Source organism: Bufo bufo, chromosome 9 (genome assembly GCF_905171765.1).
Source record: "Bufo bufo chromosome 9, aBufBuf1.1, whole genome shotgun sequence".
NCBI lineage: Eukaryota > Metazoa > Chordata > Amphibia > Anura > Bufonidae > Bufo > Bufo bufo.
Window position 1 is genome coordinate 10736490 of NC_053397.1, and position 23055 is coordinate 10759544.

General features: G+C 47.8%; 1 protein-coding gene across 1 annotated transcript in view; it reads right to left on the minus strand.

Moving 5' to 3' along the window:
* RAD18 (RAD18 E3 ubiquitin protein ligase) overlaps positions 1 to 23055 on the minus strand; it is a 303633-nt gene that overhangs the window by 278080 nt on the left and 2498 nt on the right. Inside the window, exon 2 of the mRNA XM_040407201.1 lies at positions 18578 to 18659. Coding sequence (XP_040263135.1) covers positions 18578 to 18659 — 82 coding nt within the window. The remainder of the gene's footprint in view (positions 1 to 18577; positions 18660 to 23055) is intronic.

The following is a 23055-nucleotide window of genomic DNA, read 5'->3' on the forward strand; positions in this document are numbered from 1 at the left end:
GGCCATCTGGATTCCTAGGAAAGTGTTGCTGACAGGAGTGCGAGAGGCTGAATTGTGCAAAAATGATGGGAGTGATGATAACTCTGCAGGATGTCCCTTAACACATTTCATTACATGACTACATAATTAGAGAACCTTCCATACTGAGCTCTTCTCCACTACGGTACAGCAAACATCTATGACTCCAGCTTAGCTGCAATGTCTGCTGGAGCCAGCGGTTTTCAGAATCTACATTATGTCTCATCAGAAAAACGCATATATATTAGGCGTATTTCTGGCACAGACTGCGACTTTTCCCTGCTCACACCAGGTCTAAAAAAGTTGCCGTGGGCAGGAAAGGGCCAGCAGCACCGCTTCATAACTTCAGCGGATCCACCGCCAGCGCAGGGGCTTATTAAGACCGACGACTTAATGCCAGTCTTAATAAATGACCCCTCAGTTTATTCCCTCTCCCATGCTTTACACTTCAGTTAAGCTTTCGTCAGACACGAGTTCTGTGCATTCAGATCTCATTCTCATTAGGGCTCATTCACATGACCGTAAGGGCTCCGTGCCCGTATTCGGACCACAAACACTGGGCCAGCAATACGCGGCATCCGACCGTGCGTACTCCTCGACTTGATTGGGTCCGTGATCCGCAAGATACGGCCAAAGATAGAGCAAGTCCTATCTTTTGCACGGCAGAAGCATGGATTGGAAGCCCACGGAAACACTCCGAAGTTTTTGGGTTCGAGCTTCTGCTCCGCAAAAGATAAGACCTGTCCTATCTTTTGCCGTATCTTGCAGATCGCAGACCCATTGAAGTCAATGTGTCCCCATCCTCAGCACAGAGTGAACACGGCTGGTGCCCTTGCATTGCAGACCACCCTTACATTAATGTGAACGAGCCCTTACAGCAAGTACAGAAAAAGTCTAAACACCAAGTGGGAACATGAAGATTATGAGGAGATTGTCTCATGAAGTGCAAAAAAATATGCAAAGTGGAGACCTGATGACAGGGGCAGACTGGGAACTTAAAGTGGCCCTGGAAAAAATACTAAGAGTGGCCCCGTGTTGTAGTTGGGCCCAAATTAATGGAAGTCAGGACCAACACAAGTAGGTGTACCACCCAACAGACCAAGTCAATCACAAAATACACCCCCAAAAACTTCCACTGCCCGGCAGTGAGGAGGGCTCAGGCGGCCCCCTGGGCATCGGCCCACCGGGAAATTTCCCTGTAAGGTCTATGGCCAATCCGCCCCTGCCTAATAACATGGGGGTAGGTTCTTTCACGTGTCATATAGTGAAGAGGTAATTACATCCAAGGCATCACACTCTGTCAGCCAGCTCCAACTGCATACTGTGGAGGGGCAAGCGCCCCGCAACACTGCGCAGAGTGTGGTATGCAGCAACGATGCACCTCGATGCACACCCGTTCCAATATGCAATGAGACGAAGGGTGCGGTGCAAGGAGACTGAATGAGGGTTCATTTTCATCAGTGTTTCCTTACTAAGCCCGGAACTGCTCCTACTAGAGACACGGCTGAGCAGACAGTGAATGCACATCAGCCGTGGAACTACAAGCTCGTCCGCATGAAGCCCAATGCCCGAGATATGATCAGTGGTCCAATATACTGTCTCCGGCTGAAGACGCTGCCAATCACCGAGAAAAAAAAGACCAAGTCAAGCGCCTATTGTCAATGAAAGGAGAGGAGTACGATGGAGCTTCCAGGCTACACGTGTTCCTCGCAGGCGCCGACCAATTCCCACAGATGTAGGAGCAGTCAGCTCGCGGCATACCTCATTCCCCTCTTTAATTCGACGGGTTTATTATTCTAGGCAGAAATGTAACGAGCAATTTCCTTTATCAGAGGCAGAGGGAGAAAATGGATTTTCTGCAACCCTCAATAAACCAGACTAAAAACCACAGCGCGACGCCCGGGACGGAGACGTACGGCGCATATCAAGTCCATAAAAAGAGGACGCAGAACCTCAGCGAGGACAATTACCAGAAGCTAAGTAGAGGGATGGAAGCCAAGAAGTGACTTCAGTCTGACCGCTTCTTCAGGTGGAACGTGACACGATATGACTTATACCAGGCATGCTCAACCTGCAGCCATCCAGCTGTTGTAAAACTACAACTCCCACAATGCCCTGCTGTAGGCTGTTCGGGCATGCTGGGAGTTGTAGTTTTGCAACCGCTGGAGGGCCGCAGGTTGAGCATGCCTGACATACGACTTTTACCCAATCTGTCCAAGATCTGGGGCTTGTTTGTAGACTTTTTAATAAGCAATTTTAGGTCTCATGCACACGACCGTGCCGTTTTTTGCAGTCCGCAAACCACGGATCCGCAAAAAAACAGAAGCCGCCCATGTGCCTTCCGCAATTTGCGGAACGGAACGGGCGGCCCATTGTAGAAATGTTTATTCTTGTCCGCAAAACGGACAAGAATAGGACATGCTATATTTTTTTTTGCGGGGCCACGGAACGGTGCAATGGATGCGGACAGCACACGGAGTGCTGTCCGCATCTTTTGCGGCCCCATTGAAGTGAATGGGTCCACACCCGAGCCGCAAAAAATGCGGCTCGGATGTGGACTACAAAAACGGTCGTGTGCATGAGGCCTTACAGAGATTTCCAGGTGATTTTCATGTTCCTATGTAGGAAAACACAACTAGTGAATCGACCGATTTTGAAAGCATTTTCACCTTAATGTGTTCCTATGGAGATCACAGCAATTTTTGTAGTGATGGGTGTAGCCCTAATCAAATGATCGCTCGGCAAACAGCTTTGTCTCCCGACTCCCTCATACAAAGGCTGAATATGTCTGAGAGGAGAGAAAGCCGCTGCCAGACACTTATCTTCTGCGAGAACAGAAGGATTAGACAAAAATAGTCATTTTGCCTGATCCCTCTCTACCCGACAACATCGGTGGAGAGTCAGGAGCTCCCCATACACATTAAACCGTCAGCTGCATCGGGCCCCTGAGGGCTCTTTCAGACGAGTGATGTGTAACTCAATTCAATGAGTTGTGCATGACAATCAAAGCTGGATGGTGAATGCCAAGAAAAAAAAGTTGCACATTTGAACTGCCGATTTAACCACAGGGCGGCTCACGAAAAAGCAGCCCGCTTCCAATATCTCCAAATCAAACTGCCTAATAGTAAATAAGTCTTATTTGTCCACAGCAACCAATCAGAGCTCAGCTTTCAAGACTGATTTACTATTAGGCAGTTTGATTTGGCGATACCAGAGGCGGACTACTTTTTCGCGGGCCACCCTGTGTAAGAGTCAGCATTCAGTCCAGGTGCTCTCATTTGTACACACGGGCAGCGCCCAGACATGAATATCACTGATCTGAGGCCCTAAGTGGCCCAATATCCTTAGTTTTGTTTTCTCTGGGCTGGAAACGGCACCAACATGCGCCTCATCTATAAAACATGTAGGACGAGAAGCAGCGGATTTTGCCTAAGATGCATTGTAAGTTCACAGCTTGCCCTGAATTCTGCACCGGTTTTTCCTGCGACATGCGGGTGGGGTTTTCAAAAACGTAAGAAATCTGCAACTGCACCTAGCCCGAAATGTAGCCTAGGGAAGGGGCCCTCTTGGGGCAGTCACTGGGGTGCATTACTTTCTGCTCCGCTGACAGTTCTGATGGCCAGACATCTCCGTGACAGGCTCGCTGATGCCATTTGTAAAAGCGCTCGCTGACTGCCCAGACAAAGCAGAACCTAAGCATCTCAGCGTTGCTTCCCTCCTCCACGTTTCAGCTTAGACGATCATCCATGACTGTAACTGGGAGACAACTGAAACGTATGGAAATGACCCCCCACTAAGTGGTTAGTGATCCAGACACTGAGCAGAGGTATGTTATCCAGCAGGCAGTCCCGCTGCTGCTCATCCGTCTGGCCAGAACACATAGATCACATTTAGGTCTCATGCACATGACCGTATGTATTTTGCGGTCCGAAAAAATACGGATGGAGTCCGTGTGCATTCCGTATTTTGCGGAACAGAACAGCTGACCCCTAATAGAACAGTACTCAGTACTATCCTTGTACAATGCGGACAATAATAGGACATGTTCTATTATTTATACGGACATAGGGAAATGGAATGCACACGGAGTAACTTTCAGTTTTTTTGCGGACCTATTGAAATGAATGGTTCCGTATACGATCAGTCAAAAAAACAGAACGGACACGGAAAGAAAATACGTTTGTGTGCATGAGGCCTTATGGAGGAATATGAATAATGTCTATTATCAGCAGAAAGCTGCATTGTGGAGGAGGAGGAACTCGGTAACAGTTTACACCTTACAAGTCCCTGATCCGTCTCACTTTAAAACTTAATTTTACTTTTTTTTCCCTCCATAACGCACCCAAGTTCAGTCTGTATAATGAAGCCGCAGACACTATAAGTGCCGTCATGCGATGCTGCAATCAGGCATCGCGCTCTCCCTCCATCCATCCCACGCTCTTCATACAGCTCCTATCAGTGTCAATACAATAAATCACTTTAAATCTAGGAGACTTTGAAACCTGCAAGGATTTGCTGGCATGAGGCTCATCAGGTGACTCATGCAGCACTGGATTATCAGATTGCCTCTACACAGATGTGTGCGTCCAATCAAATAACCGGCGGAGCAGGACGTTTATCTGCCTCGTGAGTGTGGTCCGCACAGAACAAACTCCAGCGACTTCCATCATCCCTGCAATCACTCCCCGGGTGGAATCAAACTTTATAGGTCAATGCAAAGCAACGTACAAGCAAATACACTGCAATTACACATCTTGCAAGCTAAATGACTCTCCCCCATCAGAGCAAAGCAAAAATAATACTCACAGTCCATGCTGTAAATAAAGGGCAAGACTGCATTCACAAGAACTGCAAAAACAGGTCAGCACCCCGGGTAGATTGGTCGGTGCTCAGGGGTAGGGGTAAAGATGTCACGATACCAAAAGTTTGATTCCGTTTCGATCCAAAGAAAAAGTATTGCTATACTCTATACCATTTGTTACCACGCAAAAAAATTAAAACCTTTGAAAAAATATATATATTGGATTACACTTAGGCTCCATTCACACATCTGCAAATGGGTCCGCATCCGTTCCGCAATTCTGCGGAACGGGTGCGGACCCATTCATTTTCTATGGGGACGGAATGGATGCGGACAGCACACAGTGTGCTGTCAGCATCCGCATTTGCGGAGCGCGGCCCCGATCTTCGGGTCCGCAGCTCCACAAAAGATAGAACATGTCCTATTCTTGTCCGTAGCTGCGGACTATACTGGAGCATGCTGCGATATTTTCTTCGGCCAAAATTCTGGAACACTTGCCGGGATGCTGTATCCGGCATTAATTTCCATTGAAATGTATTAATGCCGGATCCAGTACCAAGTGTACCTGAAAAACGGATCCGGTTTGCGTATGCGCAGACCTTTAAAAATTTGAAAAAATAATAATAAATAACTGATCCGTTTTTCCGGGTGACACCAGAAAGAAAGGTTCTGGTATTTCAATGCATTTCTCAGACGGATCTGCATTCGGATCCGGAAACAAATGCTATCCGTTAGCACATGGATTTCCGGATCCGGCAGGCAGTTCCAGTAACGGAACTGCCTGCCGGATTCCTCTAACGCTAGTGTAAAAAGTACCCTTACCGGTAATCGGTTTTCTTTGAGCCTATGACAGCACCCCTGGAGAGACCGCCTCAACCTCCTCAGGACAGAAAACAGAACCGCCTTTAAAAGAGGGATCATCCCCTCTACCCTCCTATGACAGCACCCCTGGAGAATAGGCAAGAAAACCTATCTAGGGTGGGACCACAGCCTGAAGCACCTTACGGCCAAAGGTAAGACCTTCATTAGAAGGTATCTGAAGTCTATAAGGCTTAAAAAAAAGTATGTGGAGAGCTCCAGGTGGCTGCCCTACAAATCTGCTCTACAGAAGCTCTCTCTGCCCATGAAGTGGAGACTGACCTCGTAGAATGAGCCCCGAACCCAGCGGTAGGAACAACTCCCTTAGAAGAGCAGGCTAAGGAAATGGCCCGTCTAATCAACCTAGCAATAGTCTGAGAAGAATCGCAGATCCCTTCTTAGCTCCCTGAAACAAAAATCAGAAGACGTGAGGAGGACAATGGAATTCTGATTCCCTCTTATTTTTAGGGGAAGCACAGAAGGAAGGTAACACTATCTCCTGAGAACGGTGAAAGTGTGAAGAAACTTTTGGTAAAAAAGAAGAAGGATCAGGAGAAAATCACCACCCGATCTTCCAAGATTACCAAGTAGGTAGTTGACCGAGAGCGCAGAGATCTCACTAACCCTTCTAGCCGAAGTAATGGCCAGGAGGAACGCAAGTTTAGGCGAGAGCATCTTTGGGGAGATCTTATCAATAGGCTCGAAGGGGTCTGAAGTGAGAGGGGAGAGGACCAAATTCCAGGGAGGAACTCTATTTTTACAGACTGGAGATAACTTGGACACTGCGGTCACAAACCTCTTAACCCAAGGATGTTCCGCTAACTTAAAGGGAACCCGTCACCGGGATTTTGTGTATAGAGCTGAGGACATGGGTTGCTAGATGGCCGCTAGCACATCCGCAATACCCAGTCCCCATAGCTCTGTGTGCTTTTATTGTGTAAAAAAAACAATTTTATGCATATGCAAATTAACCTGAGATGAGTCAGAGCTTGAAAATATAACTCTTCTCTGGTCACACAAGTAAGATATGACTCATGTTAATTTGCATAAAAGGCGGGAAGTAAAAAAATGCATAATACTTATTGAATTTGTCTGCAAATTAAATTAAAAGTGTAATTTATATGTTTAGGGTAACACAATGAACATTTAGAAACGCTTAGTGAGGGTAGCATAGTAGCGGTGACAGGTTCCCTTTAAACTAAAAAAAAAAAAAAAGCGCTTAAAGCTGAAATTTGGACCTTCAAAGTGCTAGGCCTAAGTTTTTTCTTCCATCCCTCTTGTAAGAAATCTAATGTGAGCGGAATGTCAGGAACTTTTAGCACATCCACCGGGTTTTTGGCAAATCTGAAAATGGCCCTCCAAACTCTCAGACAGATATCAGAAGTGACCTTCTTCCGACTGGCCAACAAAGTGTTAACTACATCCTCAGAGAGACCTCTTTTCTTTAAAATCTCCCTCTCAACAACCAGGCAGTGAGGTGCAGATTTCTCTCCTCTGGGTGAAAGATTGGACCCTGAGACAGAAGCTCCTGAGACTCGGGAAGCACCCATGGGGTTGCTATTGACATCCTGCGGAACCAGGAAAACCACACCCGTCTCGGCCAAAAAGGAGCTATAACTATTACCGTGGCTTCCTCTTCTCCGATTTTCCTGAGAACCCTTGATAACAACTTTGGGGGGGGGGGGGGAGGCATAAAGAAGGCCATGCCGCCATGATTGGGCCAATGCATCCACTGCCCTCGGATGCTCCCCTGGAGATAGGGAAAAGAAGACCTCTACCTTCCTGTCAGATCTCTTTGCCACCAGGTCAATCTCCGGATCCCCCACAACGCTGTAAGCCGATTGAAAATCCCCTGATCTAGGGACCACTTTCCCTGGTATAGATGATGACGACTGAGGAAGTCCGCTTTCACATTGTCTGAACCCCTTAGATGTACTGCAGAAAGAGATAATAGAGAAGCTTCTGCTAGACTGAAAATCTGATGAGTGAGAGACATGAGGCCCTGAGCCCTTGTACCTCCCTGCCGGTTGATATAGGCCACTGCTGTCGTGTTGTCCGAGTAGACTCTCAAGTTTCTGCCTCTGATAGCCGGAAGACTCTGTACTAAGGCTAACCTGATCACATTCAATTCATTGAAATTGTGAGACTGGGATAGAGAATCGCTGTCCCACTTCCTCTGCAACAGCAGGGACCCCACATGGGCTCCCCAACTGGATGGGCTTGCATCCGTGGTCAAGGGGAGAACCGCCTCCCTGATCCAAGGAACCCCTTTTTTTTTTTTGCAGATCCATCCACCACCCCAAGGAATTCAGAGTCTGGGGAGATAGAGAGATCTCTGTCTCCAGAGAGGGGAGACATCTGTCCCAATCCCGCAGAATCTGAAGAAGCCTTGAATGGTACTGGGCCCATTCATCTCCCGGAATAGCTGCTGTCATGAGACCCAGCACCGACATGGCCTCTCTGACTGACAGACGCGAGTGAAGTAGCTGAACCCTTGATCTGATAAGTAAAGCTTTCTGAAGGGTTAACAGGCACTTCTGAGAACTGGAGTCCAAAATCATTCCTAGGAAGCTGCATCTCCGGCTCGGGCATAAACTGGATTTTTCTTTGTTTATCTCCCATCCCAGCTTCTCTAGAACCTCCTTCAACCAGGCAATCTGTCCCTGAAGAACCGGACTTGACCGGGCCACAAGATTAAAATCGTCGAGGTATGGTATAATTATTATCTCCCTCTCCCTCATGTGGGCCATCATCTCTGAAACAATCTTTGTGAAAACCCTCGGAGCTTGAGCCTGGAACTGAAGATGCAGAACATCCCTCTCTAACTGGACACCCTCAAAAACATCTGGTGGCTGGGATGGATGGGGACATGATAGTACGCATCCCTCAGGTCTACTGTGGCCATAAAAGAGTCCGGAAAAAGATTGTTCACAGCTGACCTGATGGACTCCATACGAAATCTCTCGTACAGCAGATACCAGTTCAAACACTTTAAGTTTATTATAGTCCGAAACGAGCCATTTGTTTTTTTGACAAGAAAAAAAGCGTTGAATAAAACCCCTTTGTCACTTCCTGCTCTGGAACTCTTACCAAAACCCTTTTCTCTATTAAAGTAAAAACCTCTGAGATGATGGCCGACTGCTTTCTGGGATCTGAACGGCAATCTGTAATTACAAATCTCCCTTCTGGAATGCTCTGAAATTTTAGCTTTAGGACCAACCCTATCACAGGATTTATCCACGGGCTGTTGGAGAGAGAAAAAAAAAAAAGAGACAGCGTCATTGGGACTGCTTTTTTGAGACATCTGACCCGGAAAAAAGAAATCCCTTATTTTTCTTACCAGCCCCTGTAAACTGCTTTGCCCTTTCCTTCCTCTTAAAGTTGTCTTTATTGAATCTGGGACGGAAAGACCTCCTGGGGGGCTGACTAACAGATGGAAAGCCTTTCTTCTTGTCCGAGGCCTTTTCTAGTAAATCGTCCAGGAACGGCCCAAACAAAAACTAGCCCTGACAAGGAATAGCACAAAGTTTAGCCTTGGAACTAGCATCCCCATTCCATCCTTTTAACCAAATTGCCCTAAGGGCAGAGTTAGATAAGAAGGAAGCCCTAGCGGAAAATGTAAAGAGTCTGCAGAAGCGTCGGCTAAGAAATCTAAGGCATTATTTATAGTAGGGAAGTAAGAAAGTAACTGCTCCCCAGTGGTACCCCCTTTAATGTGAGCCTCTAACTCCCCCATCCATACTTCTAGTGGCTTAGCAACGGACGTAGCGGCAATAGCAAGTTTAAAAGCCACCGCAGAGGCTTCACAGTTCTTTTTTAAATAAACCTCTGCTCTCTTGTCCATCGGATCCTTAAGCGAACCCATATCTTCAAAGGGGAGTGCGGCTTTTCTGGACATTTTCACCACCGGAGCATCAAGCTTAGGGCCCTATCCCAAGGAACAGATATCTCTTCATCAAACGGATACTTCTGCTTCACCGAAGAAACAAAAAACTTCAGTTTTTTTCCATTCTCTGTCAATCACAGCTTGAATGTTTCTATGCAAGTCAAACACCTTTCTTTTCTTGGGACCTAACCCTTCAAACATAAGAGTCTTCGACTGATTGCTGTGGCTCCTGATCATCCAACCCCATTGTAGCTTTAACCGCCTTGACTAGGGAGTTAGTGTTCTCAACATGAAACAGTGGTTTCCCTGTGGCCTCGTCCTCAGAATCCTCATCTGATGACCCCCATTCTCCTTCTTCTAAACCAGAAAGTATATAACTGTCACTGGAGGGGGAATCCTCAGCAGCAGCTGTAGAAGTACTGGGGCGGCTTTTAATCAAACCGCTAACCGACTCTCTGACCTCTTCACGGATCATCTGCTTAATGCTGCCCTTTAAAGACGGAGCTTCCTCCTCCATTAACTTGCTGACACACACTTGACATAGGGGTTTTGCCCATGCAGAAGGCAGCACATCCCCTTTTTTTTGCTCTGGAGGTCTTCCTAGAAGACTCAAACACCTAAGCACAAAACATGACCCCATAATCACTATTACAAAAAATTCATGCTGGGGAATAACCCCTCTTACCCCACCCTGGTACCAATGTATCATTGGTGGTTTCAGCGCACTGAGCCTGCTCCATATGTCACAGCAACCAGAATGGAGGAAACTGCCAACCTACTCCACTCAGCATGGCAGCGAGCTGGCTGGGCTTCTCTCCTCGCCGTGCGCAAGCCGGCTCCCTCCCCTTCCGGTCCGCAGCATCAACTTCTTCCCATGTCCGAAACCCGGAAGTGAATCCAGCATGCTGGTCGGAGGCCGAACATGTCAACATGGCCGCAGAGGTTCACAGGAGCCCAGAAAAATCAAAACCTCTTCAGGACCCGAGAAAGGAAACGGAAGGGGGTAGGGGGAGAGAGAAGGGAGCCCAGACTTCTGCAGCAGCTCCTAAAGGAGTCTTACGCCGCACAGTGTAACCCTCCTCACACATAACAATAGCCGGGGCCCCCGCGGCTCCATCTTAGTCTTTTCCAGCGGATCCGATCCCCTCCTGCCTCTTAGGACAGGAAACAGAACTGGAGGTAGAGGGGATGATCCCTCTTTTAAAAGGTTCCTGTTCTGAGGAGGTGGAGGTGGTCTCTCCAGGGGTGTCGTCATAGGTGAAAGAGAAAAATCAACATTTTCTTTGCATCCCCATTTTCTAACAGCCATAGCTTTTTTATTTTTGGCCTACAAAGCTGTATGAGGGCTTGTTTGTTTGTTTGCGGGACAAACTGTCGTCTTCATTGGTACCATTTTAGTGGTACATACAACTCTTTATCACAAACTATTTGGGGGGGGGGGGGGGGGCAAGGTGACAAAGAAATGGCGAATTGCTGTTTTCATTGTTTTTTTCCATTACGCTGTTCACTGCACAGGAACATTTTTGAGACTATTTTAAAAGTTGATATTTTCGGACGCAGCGACGCCTGAGATGCTTTTTTTTTTGTGTTTATATTTTTTATATGTAAAATTGGGAAAGAGGGGTGATTTAAACTTTTAATATTTTTGTTTTTATTTTTGGTTTAATACCTTTTAGCCTCCTTAGGCCTCTTTCACACGAACGATACGGATTGGCTCAGGGTGCGTTCAGTGAAACTCGCACCATTTTGCAAGCAAGTTCAGTCAGATTTGTCTGCGATTGCGTTCAGTTTTTTCCGCTCGGTGCAATCAGTTTTGATACGTTTTTCAAGCGCGTGAAAAAATACACTGCTCAAAAAAATAAAGGGAACACAAAAATAACATCCTAGATCTGAGTTAATTAAATATTCTTCTGAAATACTTTGTTCTTTACATAGTTGAATGTGCTGACAACAAAATCACACAAAAATTAAAAAATGGAAATCAAATTTTTTAACCCATGGAGGTCTGGATTTGGAGTCACACTCAAAATTAAAGTGGAAAAACACACTACAGGCTGATCCAACTTTGATGTAATGTCCTTAAAACAAGTCAAAATGAGGCTCAGTAGTGTGTGTGGCCTCCACGTGCCTGGATGACCTCCCTACAATGCCTGTGCATGCTCCTGATGAGGTGGCGGACGGTCTCCTGAGGGATCTCCTCCCAGACCTGGACTAAAGCATCTGCCAACTCCTGGACAGTCTGTGGTGCAACGTGACGTTGGTGGATAGAGCGAGACATGATGTCCCAGATGTGCTCAATTGGATTCAGGTCTGGGGAACGGGCGGGCCAGTCCATAGCATCGATGCCTTCGTCTTGCAGGAACTGCTGACACACTCCAGCCACATGAGGTCTAGCATGGTCTTGCATTAGGAGGAAACCAGGGCCAACCGCACCATCATATGGTCTCACAAGGGGTCTGAGGATCTCATCTCGGTACCTAATGGCAGTCAGGCTACCTCTGGCAAGCACATGGAGGGCTGTGCGGCCCTCCAAAGAAATGCCACCCCACACCATTACTGACCCAATGCCAAACCGGTCATGCTGGAGGATGTTGCAGGCAGCAGATCGTTCTCCGCGGCGTCTCCAGACTCTATCACGTCTGTCACATGTGCTCAGTGTGAACCTGCTTTCATCTGTGAAGAGCACAGGGCGTCAGTGGCGAATTTGCCAATCTTGGTGTTCTCTGGCAAATGCCAAACGTCCTGCACGGTGTTGGGCTGTAAGCACAACCCCCACCTGTGGACCTCGGGCCCTCATATCACCCTCATGGAGTCTGTTTCTGACCGTTTGAGCAGACACATGCACATTTGTGGCCTGCTGGAGGTCATTTTGCAGGGCTCTGGCAGTGCTCCTCCTGTTCCTCCTTGCACAAAGGCGGAGGTAGCGGTCCTGCTGCTGGGTTGTTGCCCTCCTACGGCCTCCTCCACGTCTCCTGATGTACTGGCCTGTCTCCTGGTAGCGCCTCCATGCTCTGGACACTACGCTGACAGACACAGCAAACCTTCTTGCCACAGCTCGCATTGATGTGCCATCCTGGATAAGCTGCAGTACCTGAGCCACTTGTGTGGGTTGTAGACTCCGTCTCATGCTACCACTAGAGTGAAAGCACCGCCAGCATTCAAAAGTCACCAAAACATCAGCCAGGAAGCATAGGAACTGAGAAATGGTCTGTGGTCACCACCTGCAGAACCACTCCTTTATTGGGGGTGTCTTGCTAATTGCCTATAATTTCCACCTGTTGTCTATCCCATTTGCACAACAGCATGTGAAATTGATTGTCACTCAGTGTTGCTTCCTAAGTGGACAGTTTGATTTCACAGAAGTGTGATTGACTTGGAGTTACATTGTGTTGTTTAAGTGTTCCCTTTATTTTTTTGAGCAGTGTATATATAAAAATGAAGGTTTACAAACAACATCTTTTAGCAACCATCCGGATGCAATGCGTTTTTCACTGAAGCCCCATTTACTTCTATGGTGCCAGGGCTGCATAAAAAACACAAAATATAGAACATGCTGCGATTCTCACGCAACGCAGAAATGATGCATGAAAAACCGTGCACAGACCCATTGAAATTAATGTGTCAGGATTCAGTGTTTCCGCCTAGCAGTGAGCCCGGTGACATCACTAGCGCTAATGGGTGGGCCTTAGCGCTGCCCTAGCCCGTAAAACAGCCAGGGCAGCGCTAAAGCCCGCCCATTAGAGCCGGTGAACACTGCTGGGCAGAAGCCTCTACCTAGCAGTGTGCCATTGTAAACAAAAAAAGCCCTTGCCCTACACTGAAATGATCCAATGCTCATGTCAGGGGGGCCCAAAGGGTGAAGATAGGGATATGCCCAGATTCAGCTCTGAACTTTTCACCTTCCAGCCCCGCACGGACGCGATGAGTTTCTCTCTCTCCTGCCCTCCTATTCTCCGCTCTCCCAGACACCCCCCATTGGCCCCTTCAACCTTTTCATTGGTGGCAGGGGCGCCGCGTCACAGTGAGGAGGGGGGACGCTCTCCTTCCTCCTCCACTGTTCGGCTGCTTATGAGAACACAGCACGCGCTGCGCTTTGCGCACACCATGCTCTCGGATAGTGACTGATACTAGGCTTTCGCTCATCCCTAATAAATATATTCCCAAATACCTTTCATCAGTTGTAATGGCTGGGGAGCAATCAGGGAAAATAAAATGGCCGCCGTCCTATTAGTACACACAAAATCTGTCCTAATCACACAGCAGGACGGGTTACCTCAGAGCACTGAGCTAAAGAGCTGCCTCATCCTCCTCTCTGCTTGTAAGGGATTATAATCCTGAATACAGATGATAAGATCTTCAGCTGAATCTCTAGTTCATGAGGAGACATGAAGTACAGAGAGGACGGACAGGACAGACTGTGGTTCTTTCCCAACAGTTGGCTGCTCGTTCAGTGGAGGTGAAGCATTTACATGCAGCGATCTCCTCCACAATGAGGACGAGGGATGGCTATTGCGATTACTAGTCCTCAAACGGATGAATTGTCTCTGGGCAGCAGATCGCTGTTTACACCACACAATCTGCTGCCCAGAAATGAAAATTTAGATGCCTGCACGAACGACAGAATCATCCAATGAAGGAACGCTTCACTTGATCATCGGGTGATCAGCGGCAACTTTAGACGGGCAGATTGCCAGAAACGAGCAGACGCAGGAAGGTTTGTTACCGATAATCTGCCCATCTAAATCCACCTTTAGCCTCCTGTATGAACTATTTATACCACTATCTTCTAGAATGGAAAATAAAATCAAGATAAATATGGAAATGCAGCTGAGCAGAAACGTAGATAACAAATGCTGGAAGCGCTAATAAACCTGTGAAACAACAGATAAGGCCATTAGTTATAATGTTCTGAATTTACATCCCCGGTTCACATAGGCAGGAACTGAAGAGATAAATCTCGCCGAATGGATGGGAGCCGAGTTAAGCTGTAAACTTCTCTTCTTGTGCTCAGTGCATTTGGCACAAAAACGGAGCAGATCACATGGAATCAGCTTGTGGGACAGGACAGGAGCAATGGTCTGCAGAAGGGTTACACAGGTAATGAATAGGCTGTGACAGCAACATCAGGTCGCATGTAAAACCGCAGAATTACCATGACCCTGCTGCAATCTTTCCCTATGGGAAACCACGTCAAGCGCGGCCCTATGACACAAAATCCGCAGTGAACCTGCAGCACTATCCGCATGTTGCACGCCCAGATTTTGCTGCTGAATTGACAAAAATTTAATTCCACCACGTGTGGGCGTTACGGTACGGCTACAAGATTGACCCCTGACCTCTGTAGGGGCAGGAAGCAGAGAAAGGTTTAAATGTTCCCCTCCCACCACCAAACACCAGTGCTTCCAAAATATCAGAGTAAAGGGTGGTGGCTACACACGTGAAAAAATAAATAAACAGGAGAAGATATTTCATCATATCAACCCCCGGGTAACAATAGGGAGGGAAATACGGGCCGTCGTGGTGATCTCATGGAAAATGAATTACCGGTAAGTACTAATTCCGGCTTTCCATATCATCACCACGACGGCCATACAAGGAGGTATATCAAATATGAATCTATGGGTGGGACACAGACTGAAGAACCCCCTGTCCGAAGGACATGTCAGTTTTTTTAAAAAGATCCAACCTATAATGTTTGGCAAAAGTATGGATACTGGACCAAGTGGCTGCCCTACAGATCTCCTCTAGGGAGACACCCGCTCTTTCTGCCTGAGAAGAAGACATTGCCCTGGTAGAGTGGGCTTTGATATCGCCAGGGCAAGAAAGATTCTGTAGGGAATAACAGGAGGTGATGGTAGCTTTGATCCATCTAGCAATGGAGGACTTGGAAACTTTCTGACCCTTGTTTCTTCCTCCAAACTGGACAAAGAGGCAATCTGACTTCCTAAAGTCCTTTGTGGTCTCTAAATAATCCAGTACTGCCCGTCTGACATCAAGTAAATGAAGGGTAGATTCCCGATCATTAGATGGGTTATTAAACAAGGAAGGGAGGGTGATCTCCTGGTCCCTATGAAATTTTGAGACCACCTTTGGTAGAAAACACGGGTCTAGTTTTAGGACTATCCTGTCATCTAGGACCTGTAGGTAAGGCTCTCTAACTGAAAAGGCCTGTAGTTCACTTATTCTCCTGGCTGAGGTGATGGCAACCAGGAATGCAGTCTTGTAGGATTTGTGCTTCAAAGAGCAGTCACTCAGAGGTTCAAATGGGGGATGCGATAGCCCCCTAAGGACGATATCTAGATCCCAGGAAGGTACATGAGACTTTAGGGTCGGACGTAGCCTTGTTGTTGCCTTTATGAAGCGTTTTATCCACCTATGGCTTGCCAGCTCGGTGTCGTAAAAGCAACTAAGGGCTGATACTTGTACCCTGAGTGTGGATGGTCTTAATCCCATCTCGAAACCTCTTTGTAAAAAATCCAGAATCATCTGGATGTTTGGGGATGAGGTATTCGGTGAAGGCAAACCTGACCATGAGCAGAAACGCTTCCAGATCTTTAGGTAAATTGAAAAGGTCACCTTCTTTTTGGAAGCCTTTAGAGTTGAAATTACCGCCTCTGATAGACCCTGACGCTTTAGGATCTGGGTCTCAGGATCCAGGCTGCTAAGTTGAGGAAGTCCGGGTCCGGGTGTAGGATCGGACCCTGATGAAGGATGTCTCGTCTTTTTGGTAGAATCCAAGGACCTTCGCTGGCAAGGTTCCACAGGATTGGGAACCAGTTCCTCTTTGGCCAGTAGGGTGTCACCAGAATGACTGAAGTACCGTCCTGTATGACGCATGTGTCACGCGACATTTCATATAATGTATGTTAACGGTGTTGCATCTCTGCAATGCCAAAGTCGCATAAAATCCAACTCTACTGGATATTGTGTCACAAGTTGCGTGCAACATTTACTCCATTGATACGACTCAAAATGGCTGCACATTCGCTGTATTTTCACAGCCAAATCTCAGCTCTAAAATAGTACTGCAACAGAAAATTGCAGACAAGCGGCACGTATTTTATGTTGCACTAGACATGTCACCATGTTGCCCTACCCTTAAAGGGGTTTTCCCATCTCAGACAATGGGGGCATATCGCTAGGATATGCCCCCATTGTCTGATAGGTGCGGGTCCCAGCGGTGGGACCCGCACCTATATCAAGAACGGAGCCCCAAAAGTGAAGGAGGGCGCACTGTGCATGCGCAGCCGCCTTCCATTCATTTCTATGGGGCCGCTGAAAACAGCCGAGGCCTGGCTCGGCTATTTCTGTCGGCCTCATAGAAATGAATGGGAGCATGGGCCGCGCATGCGCAGTATGCTCCCATTCACTTCTATGGGAGAGGCGGGGATTAGCACTTGGTGTGACGGACCCCGGGGTCCTCCAGCCACAGCGCTCCCCGCTCCCTTCTCGATATAGGTGCGGATGCCATGGATAAGTCATCAATATCTGATAGTGGGGGTCCGACACCCGGGACGCCCACCGATCAGCTATTTAAGAAGGCACCGGAGCTCACAGTAGCGCTACGGCCTTCTCAGTCATGACACGTTCACCGGTCATGTGGCCAGAAGTGAATGGGGCTGAGTTGCGATACCAAGCACGGCCACTATACAATGTATGGCGCTGTGCTTGGTAAGCTGCAAGGAAGCTGCAACGTTTACCACTGCCTTCTCAAACAGCTGATTGCCAGGGGTCCCGGGTGTCAGACCCCCACTGATCAGATACTGATGATCTATCCAGGAAGATAGGTCAACAGTATTAAAACCTCCGAAAACCCTTTGAATCCAGTAGTATGTGGCCTGGAAGTCCTGATTGCCAAGCATTTACACGAATTTTGCAGTGCAAGTTGGGAGCTCAAATAAAAGTTACACAGAGCTCATCCATATGGTCACACATCTGACAACGGATGGGGATAAACTGTGGTATGTTTCCAAGTCAACCGGCAGAATTTTGGAAGCTGCCGCATCTGGATAGAACTGCAAAAAAAACAGCAATGTAAAGTATTTGTGAAACTACTGACATTTTCATGCAGTTTTCAGCTGTCAATTATCGTTTGAAGCAGCAGCTCAGCATTGTAAACCTGGCCTGAACATCGGAAGTAATTTGATAACTGAAGCGGCAATGAAGAAATAACCGTACGCTGACCGCGCTACAACTCTGCAAAGACTATTATCCCGATTACAGCACAGAATGGATCAATGCCTGTTGTGCACACATCACAGTAATGGAATCGCCTGGCACCAAGATCTGAAGAGACCCTGAATTATGTGAAATGAGAGAAGAAGAATTTCAAGGGGAAGTAGTCAGAGCACAGCGTTCCAGAAATGGATGGTTATCACGACACATGAATGGCACGCATTAGGAACGGAGGTTAAGACGCAGCGGTCGTTTAAGCCTGCAGTCTGTACGGTGAAGTGATTTAGGAGGAAGTGACGGCAGCATGAGACAACAAGAAAACATGGAGACAGAGGTCCTGAGTGCACGGCAATCACTCTGCGACCCTCCAGCTTAAAGGGGTTGTCTCATGACAGACAATGGGGGCCTATCGCTAGGATATGCCCCCATTGTCTTATAGGTGCGGGTCCCACCACTGGGACCTGCACCTATATCAAGAACGTAGCCCCGAAAGTGAAGGAGGGCGCACTGCACATGCACAGCTGCCCTCCATTCATTTTCTATGGGGCGGCAAAAATTTCCAAACGCTGGATCGGCTATTTCCGTTGAGCCCATAGAAGTGAATAGGAGCGGTGGCCGGTCATGCGCGGTGTGCTCCCATTCACTTCTATAGGGAGTCGGCTTGGTGGTGGCCGGACCGTAGTCCTCCAGCCACCCACCACCTTGCGGGGCTCAGTTCTCGATATAGGTGCGGGTCCCAGCAGTGGGACCCGCACCTATAAGACAATATCCTAGCGATATGCCCCCATTGTCTATGATAAGACAACCCCTTTAAGTGTCTGTGACTTGGGGATACTCACAGTTATGTGAACACTGCGGGATAATCATGGCGATGTTGAAATAATCAAAGCAAATTCCACAGTGCAGCAAGTCGTCCAGATCCTGCAAGACAAATAGCGAGAGTCAGAAAATAAAATCCAAAGAAGAACAGACCCCAAAAACCTATTAAAAAGGCAGACGGGGGGAAAAACATGGAAAAAAGGGAAAAACATACAAAGTGCTTTACCATGGTTTTGCCGCAATAGACAATGAAATGTTTCCCCTCTAGAAACACTTAAACCAAAAGGGATAATGGGATAAATCTATGCAGGAGATCACCCAAAGTCCAAAACAATATACTAGGGAGGTAATCCAGTCTTGATTAGATGTAAATAAAAAATAACTTTTAATACTTTTTCTACTAAAAAGATAGCCCTTAAGATGAATCAAAGTAATATGAATAATTAAACAAGAACCTAAAATCGTAGTAGGAAAAATGGTGCACAGCGGCGCCCATAAATGAAAACCGTTTGTCCTACCACTCCGTCAGTAGATTCCAGCATGCATCGATGGTCCAGGTAAAAGAGACTGTCCCTGGGCCAGATGAAGATGCTATGTGGAAGACAAGGTTGGGATAAACTAGCCCTGGTATTGCTCTACAAGGGGGTGCTATACTGGCCCCGACAGCCTAACCACAGAGCACCCACCCTGAAAAGTGACCCCGTCCGTAACCTTTCGCTAAATAAAGTTAGCCTATCCAATCTATTCTCTACACGCATGTTTCGCTTTCCATTGAGAAAAACTCATTAGTAGTGTTGAGCGAACTTCTGTTTTAAGTTCGGCGTCTAAAGTTCGGCTTCCGGTTAGCGGAGAATCCCGATATGGATTCCGAATTCCGTTGTGGTCCGTGGTAGCGGAATCAATAATGGCCGATTATTGATTCCGCTACCACAGACCACAACGGAATTCGGAATCCACATCGGTATTCTCCGCTAACCGGAAGCCGAACTTTAGACGCCGAACTTAAAACAGAAGTTCGCTCAACACTACTCATTAGGGGAAACGCAGGGGAGCTGGGCATGAACTAGTCAGTACACAGATGAGTGCTGCTGAGCAGCAGTGCAGGTTACAGTGGGTTAACTACGGACTGTCCGCTCATGTAGTAATATAGAACTAAACCCCAGATATGGCACTAGTTCTAAAAAGTAGAGGTAAGGGAGGGGGGGGGGGGTGGCAGATGGAAGCCCAACTCCTCCATTAACAGGGGCCTAATGTCTCCCACCGGCAGTTTGTGGCCGGGATAGGCCGCTCAGCCCGCCGGTATTTTAAGCGTGGAGCAGCCTCAAAACGAGGCCTGGCACCCAGCATAATGACGTAGGTGACGCAAATCTGAGGTCACCATGTCAGGCCGCGCACAAACATGGCCAAAGAGGAAAACAGGGTTAAACACTCCTCTGTATATACTCGTATTTTTCGCCCCATAAGACACATTTTTCCATCCTGCGTCTTATGGAAGCGCTCATTAGTACCGGAGGACCGGGAAGCAGGGAAGGCTCTGTACTCACCGCTTCCTGGTCCTCGGCTGTCGGCTGCGCACAGCGTGAGGGCGCTCTGTGATCTCACGCTGTGCGCGTCAGATCACAGCACAGCCGACAGCAGGATAAAGAGGGCGCTGTGGGTGAGGAGCGGCGGCTTCCAGAGCAGGAGAGGTAAGCGTTTTTTTTTATTTTAAGCACTCTGTAGCATGGGGGCTGCTAAGAGGCATGGGGGCTCATATGGGGATTGCCAAGAGGCATGGGGGCTCATATGGGGATTGCTAAGAGGCATGGGGGCTCATATGGGGATTGCTAAGAGGCATGGGGGCTCATATGGAGGCTGCTAAGAGGCATGGGGGCTCATATGGGGGCTGCTAAGAGGCATGGGGGCTCATATGGGGGCTGCTAAGAGGTATGGGGATCATATGGGGGCCGCTAAGGGGCATGGGGGCTCATATGGGGGCCGCTAAGAGGCATTGGGGTCTCATATGGGGGCCGCTAAGAGGCATTGGGGTCTCATATGGGGGCTGCTAAGAGGCATGGGGGCTCATATGGGGATTGCTAAGAAGCATGGGGGCTGCTAAGAGGAATGAGGATCATATGGGGGCTGCTAAGAGGCATGGGGGCTCATATGGGGGCTGCTAAGAGGCATGGGGGCTCATATCTGAGGTCTGATTGGGGGTCATTAACATTGGGGTCTGATCTGAGGTCTTATTAACATTGGGGTTCTGATAGGGGCTGTAAGCTGAGGTCTGATTAACATTGGGGGTCTGGTAGTTAATGAAGTTCTTAATGGGGAAAGTCCGTTGCAGGTTGGTACTGTAGAAGGATTTACCCCTCTGGATAATATCACAGGCCACACAGCCACTACACCTGAAACAACCTTTTGGTTCGCAATCTAACCAGGTACCCCTACGGGGAGCAGGGGTGTAGTGGCTGTGGACAAGGAGATCCCGAGGACTACTGCCTATTCTAGATGTAACCTGTGGATATTCATGGATTACATCCCTAATATCAGGGTCCATCAGGAGGACAGGCCAGTGTCTGTTTAGGATCCCTCTGGCCTGACCTGCAGCGCAATCAATAGTAGTAATCAGGCGGATCTTTTGATCGGCATTGGGTACCAATAGTTCCGTGCGGTCAGTAGATAGGACTGTCTGAAAAGCTGTTCTGAGGGTAGGATCTGGGTAGCCTCTGGATAGAAACCTGACCCTGAGATCATTCACTTGTTTTACAAAATCCGATTTCTCAGAACAATTCCAGCGGAGGCGCAGGTATTGTCCCTGCGGAATACCTCTCGAGGGGAACGGGGTGACTACTGCTCCAGTGAAGGTCCGAGTTAGTCTAAGTCGGTTTTCTATAGATAGTGACAGATATTCCTCTAATCCCTTCCTGGAAATGCGTACATCTAGAAAGGGGAGGGTCTCCGTACTAGACTCGTGTGGGATCTCAGTCTAATGTCATTCTCAACAAAAAAGGAGAAGGCAGATCTAGTATGAAACGGTCATCTATGTACCGGGCCCATCACCAAAAACTATAGTAGACTCCCACCAGCCCAAGAGCAAATTTGCGTAAGATGGCGCACAAGAACAGCCCATAGCTGCGCCCCTGAGCTCGTTTCATATTGTCCGTTTTTCACAGAGCTCTGCCTCCATAAAAGTCGGAAGCTGTCCGGATACAATGCGTTTTTCACGGATGGTTGCTAGAAGATGCTGAGTGTTAGGGTCCATTCACACGTCCGCAATTTCGTTCTGCATTTTGCGGAACGGAATTGCGGACCCATTCATTTCTATGGGGCAGCACGATGTGCTGCCCGGATCCGGAATTGCGGAACCATTCATTTCTATGGGGCAGCACAATGTGCTGCCCAGATCCGGAATTGCGGACCCGCACTTCCGGGTCCGCAATTCCGTTCCCGAAAAAAATAGAACATGTCCTATTCTTGTCCGCAATTGCGGACAAGAATAGGCATATTCTATAGTGCCGGCAATGTGCGGTCCGCAAAATTCGCAACGCACATTGCCGCTGTCCGTGTTTTGCGGATCCGCAACTTCGTGGATCCGCAAAACACGTTGTGGACGTGTGAATGGACCCTTAGTCTTCAGTTTTTCTTCATGCGACTGAAAAAAACGCATCAAAGACTGATTGCATCTGCGCAGAAAAAAAATCGAAACATTGAATGAAATCGCAGACTTTGGCCTCTTTCACACAAGCGAGTTTTCCATCCGGGTGCGATGCGTGTAGAGAACGCACAGCATCCGGACTGAATCCTGACCCATTCATTTCAATCGGTCGGCGCTGTTGAGCGTCGTTTTTCATGCATCATCTCTGCGTTCCGGAAAATCACAGCAGGTTCTATATTCTACGTTTTTTACGCACCTCTGGCTCTATAGAAATGAATGTGGTTTGCCTGAAAAACTGAATCTTACGGATGCAATCCGTTTTTCACTGAAGATCGCTGGGAGATAAAGATTATTTTTCTTCACGCATGTGAAAAAAGCATCCAGACTGATTGTGTCTGCGCCAAAAAAAACGAAACACTGAATGAAATAGCAGACTGCCTAAGGGCCCATGCAGACAAACTTATTTTTCTTCCCATTTCTTGGGGCCACAAAAAAAAAACTAATGACCCTGTGTGCATTCCGTGTCTATATGTCCGTTCTACAAAATTACGGACAAGGATAGGACTGTTCTAATAGGGGCCGACCATTCCGTTCCACAAAATATGGAACGCACATGGCCGGTATCCGTGTTTTGCGGATCCACAATTTGCAGATCACAAAACAACGGTCACGTGCATGAGCCCTAAGGCTACTTTCACACTAGCATCAAAATCATCAACTTTTACCCATGAGTCCCAGCGCTAATGTCGGGAACAGGCGGGTCCCATTATAGTGAAAGGGCTCCGGCAGGGAAAGGCAGAATCCGGCTATGCCTGCGGCTGTTCCTCTGCCGGATGAGTTAGCCTTAGGCCTCATTCACAC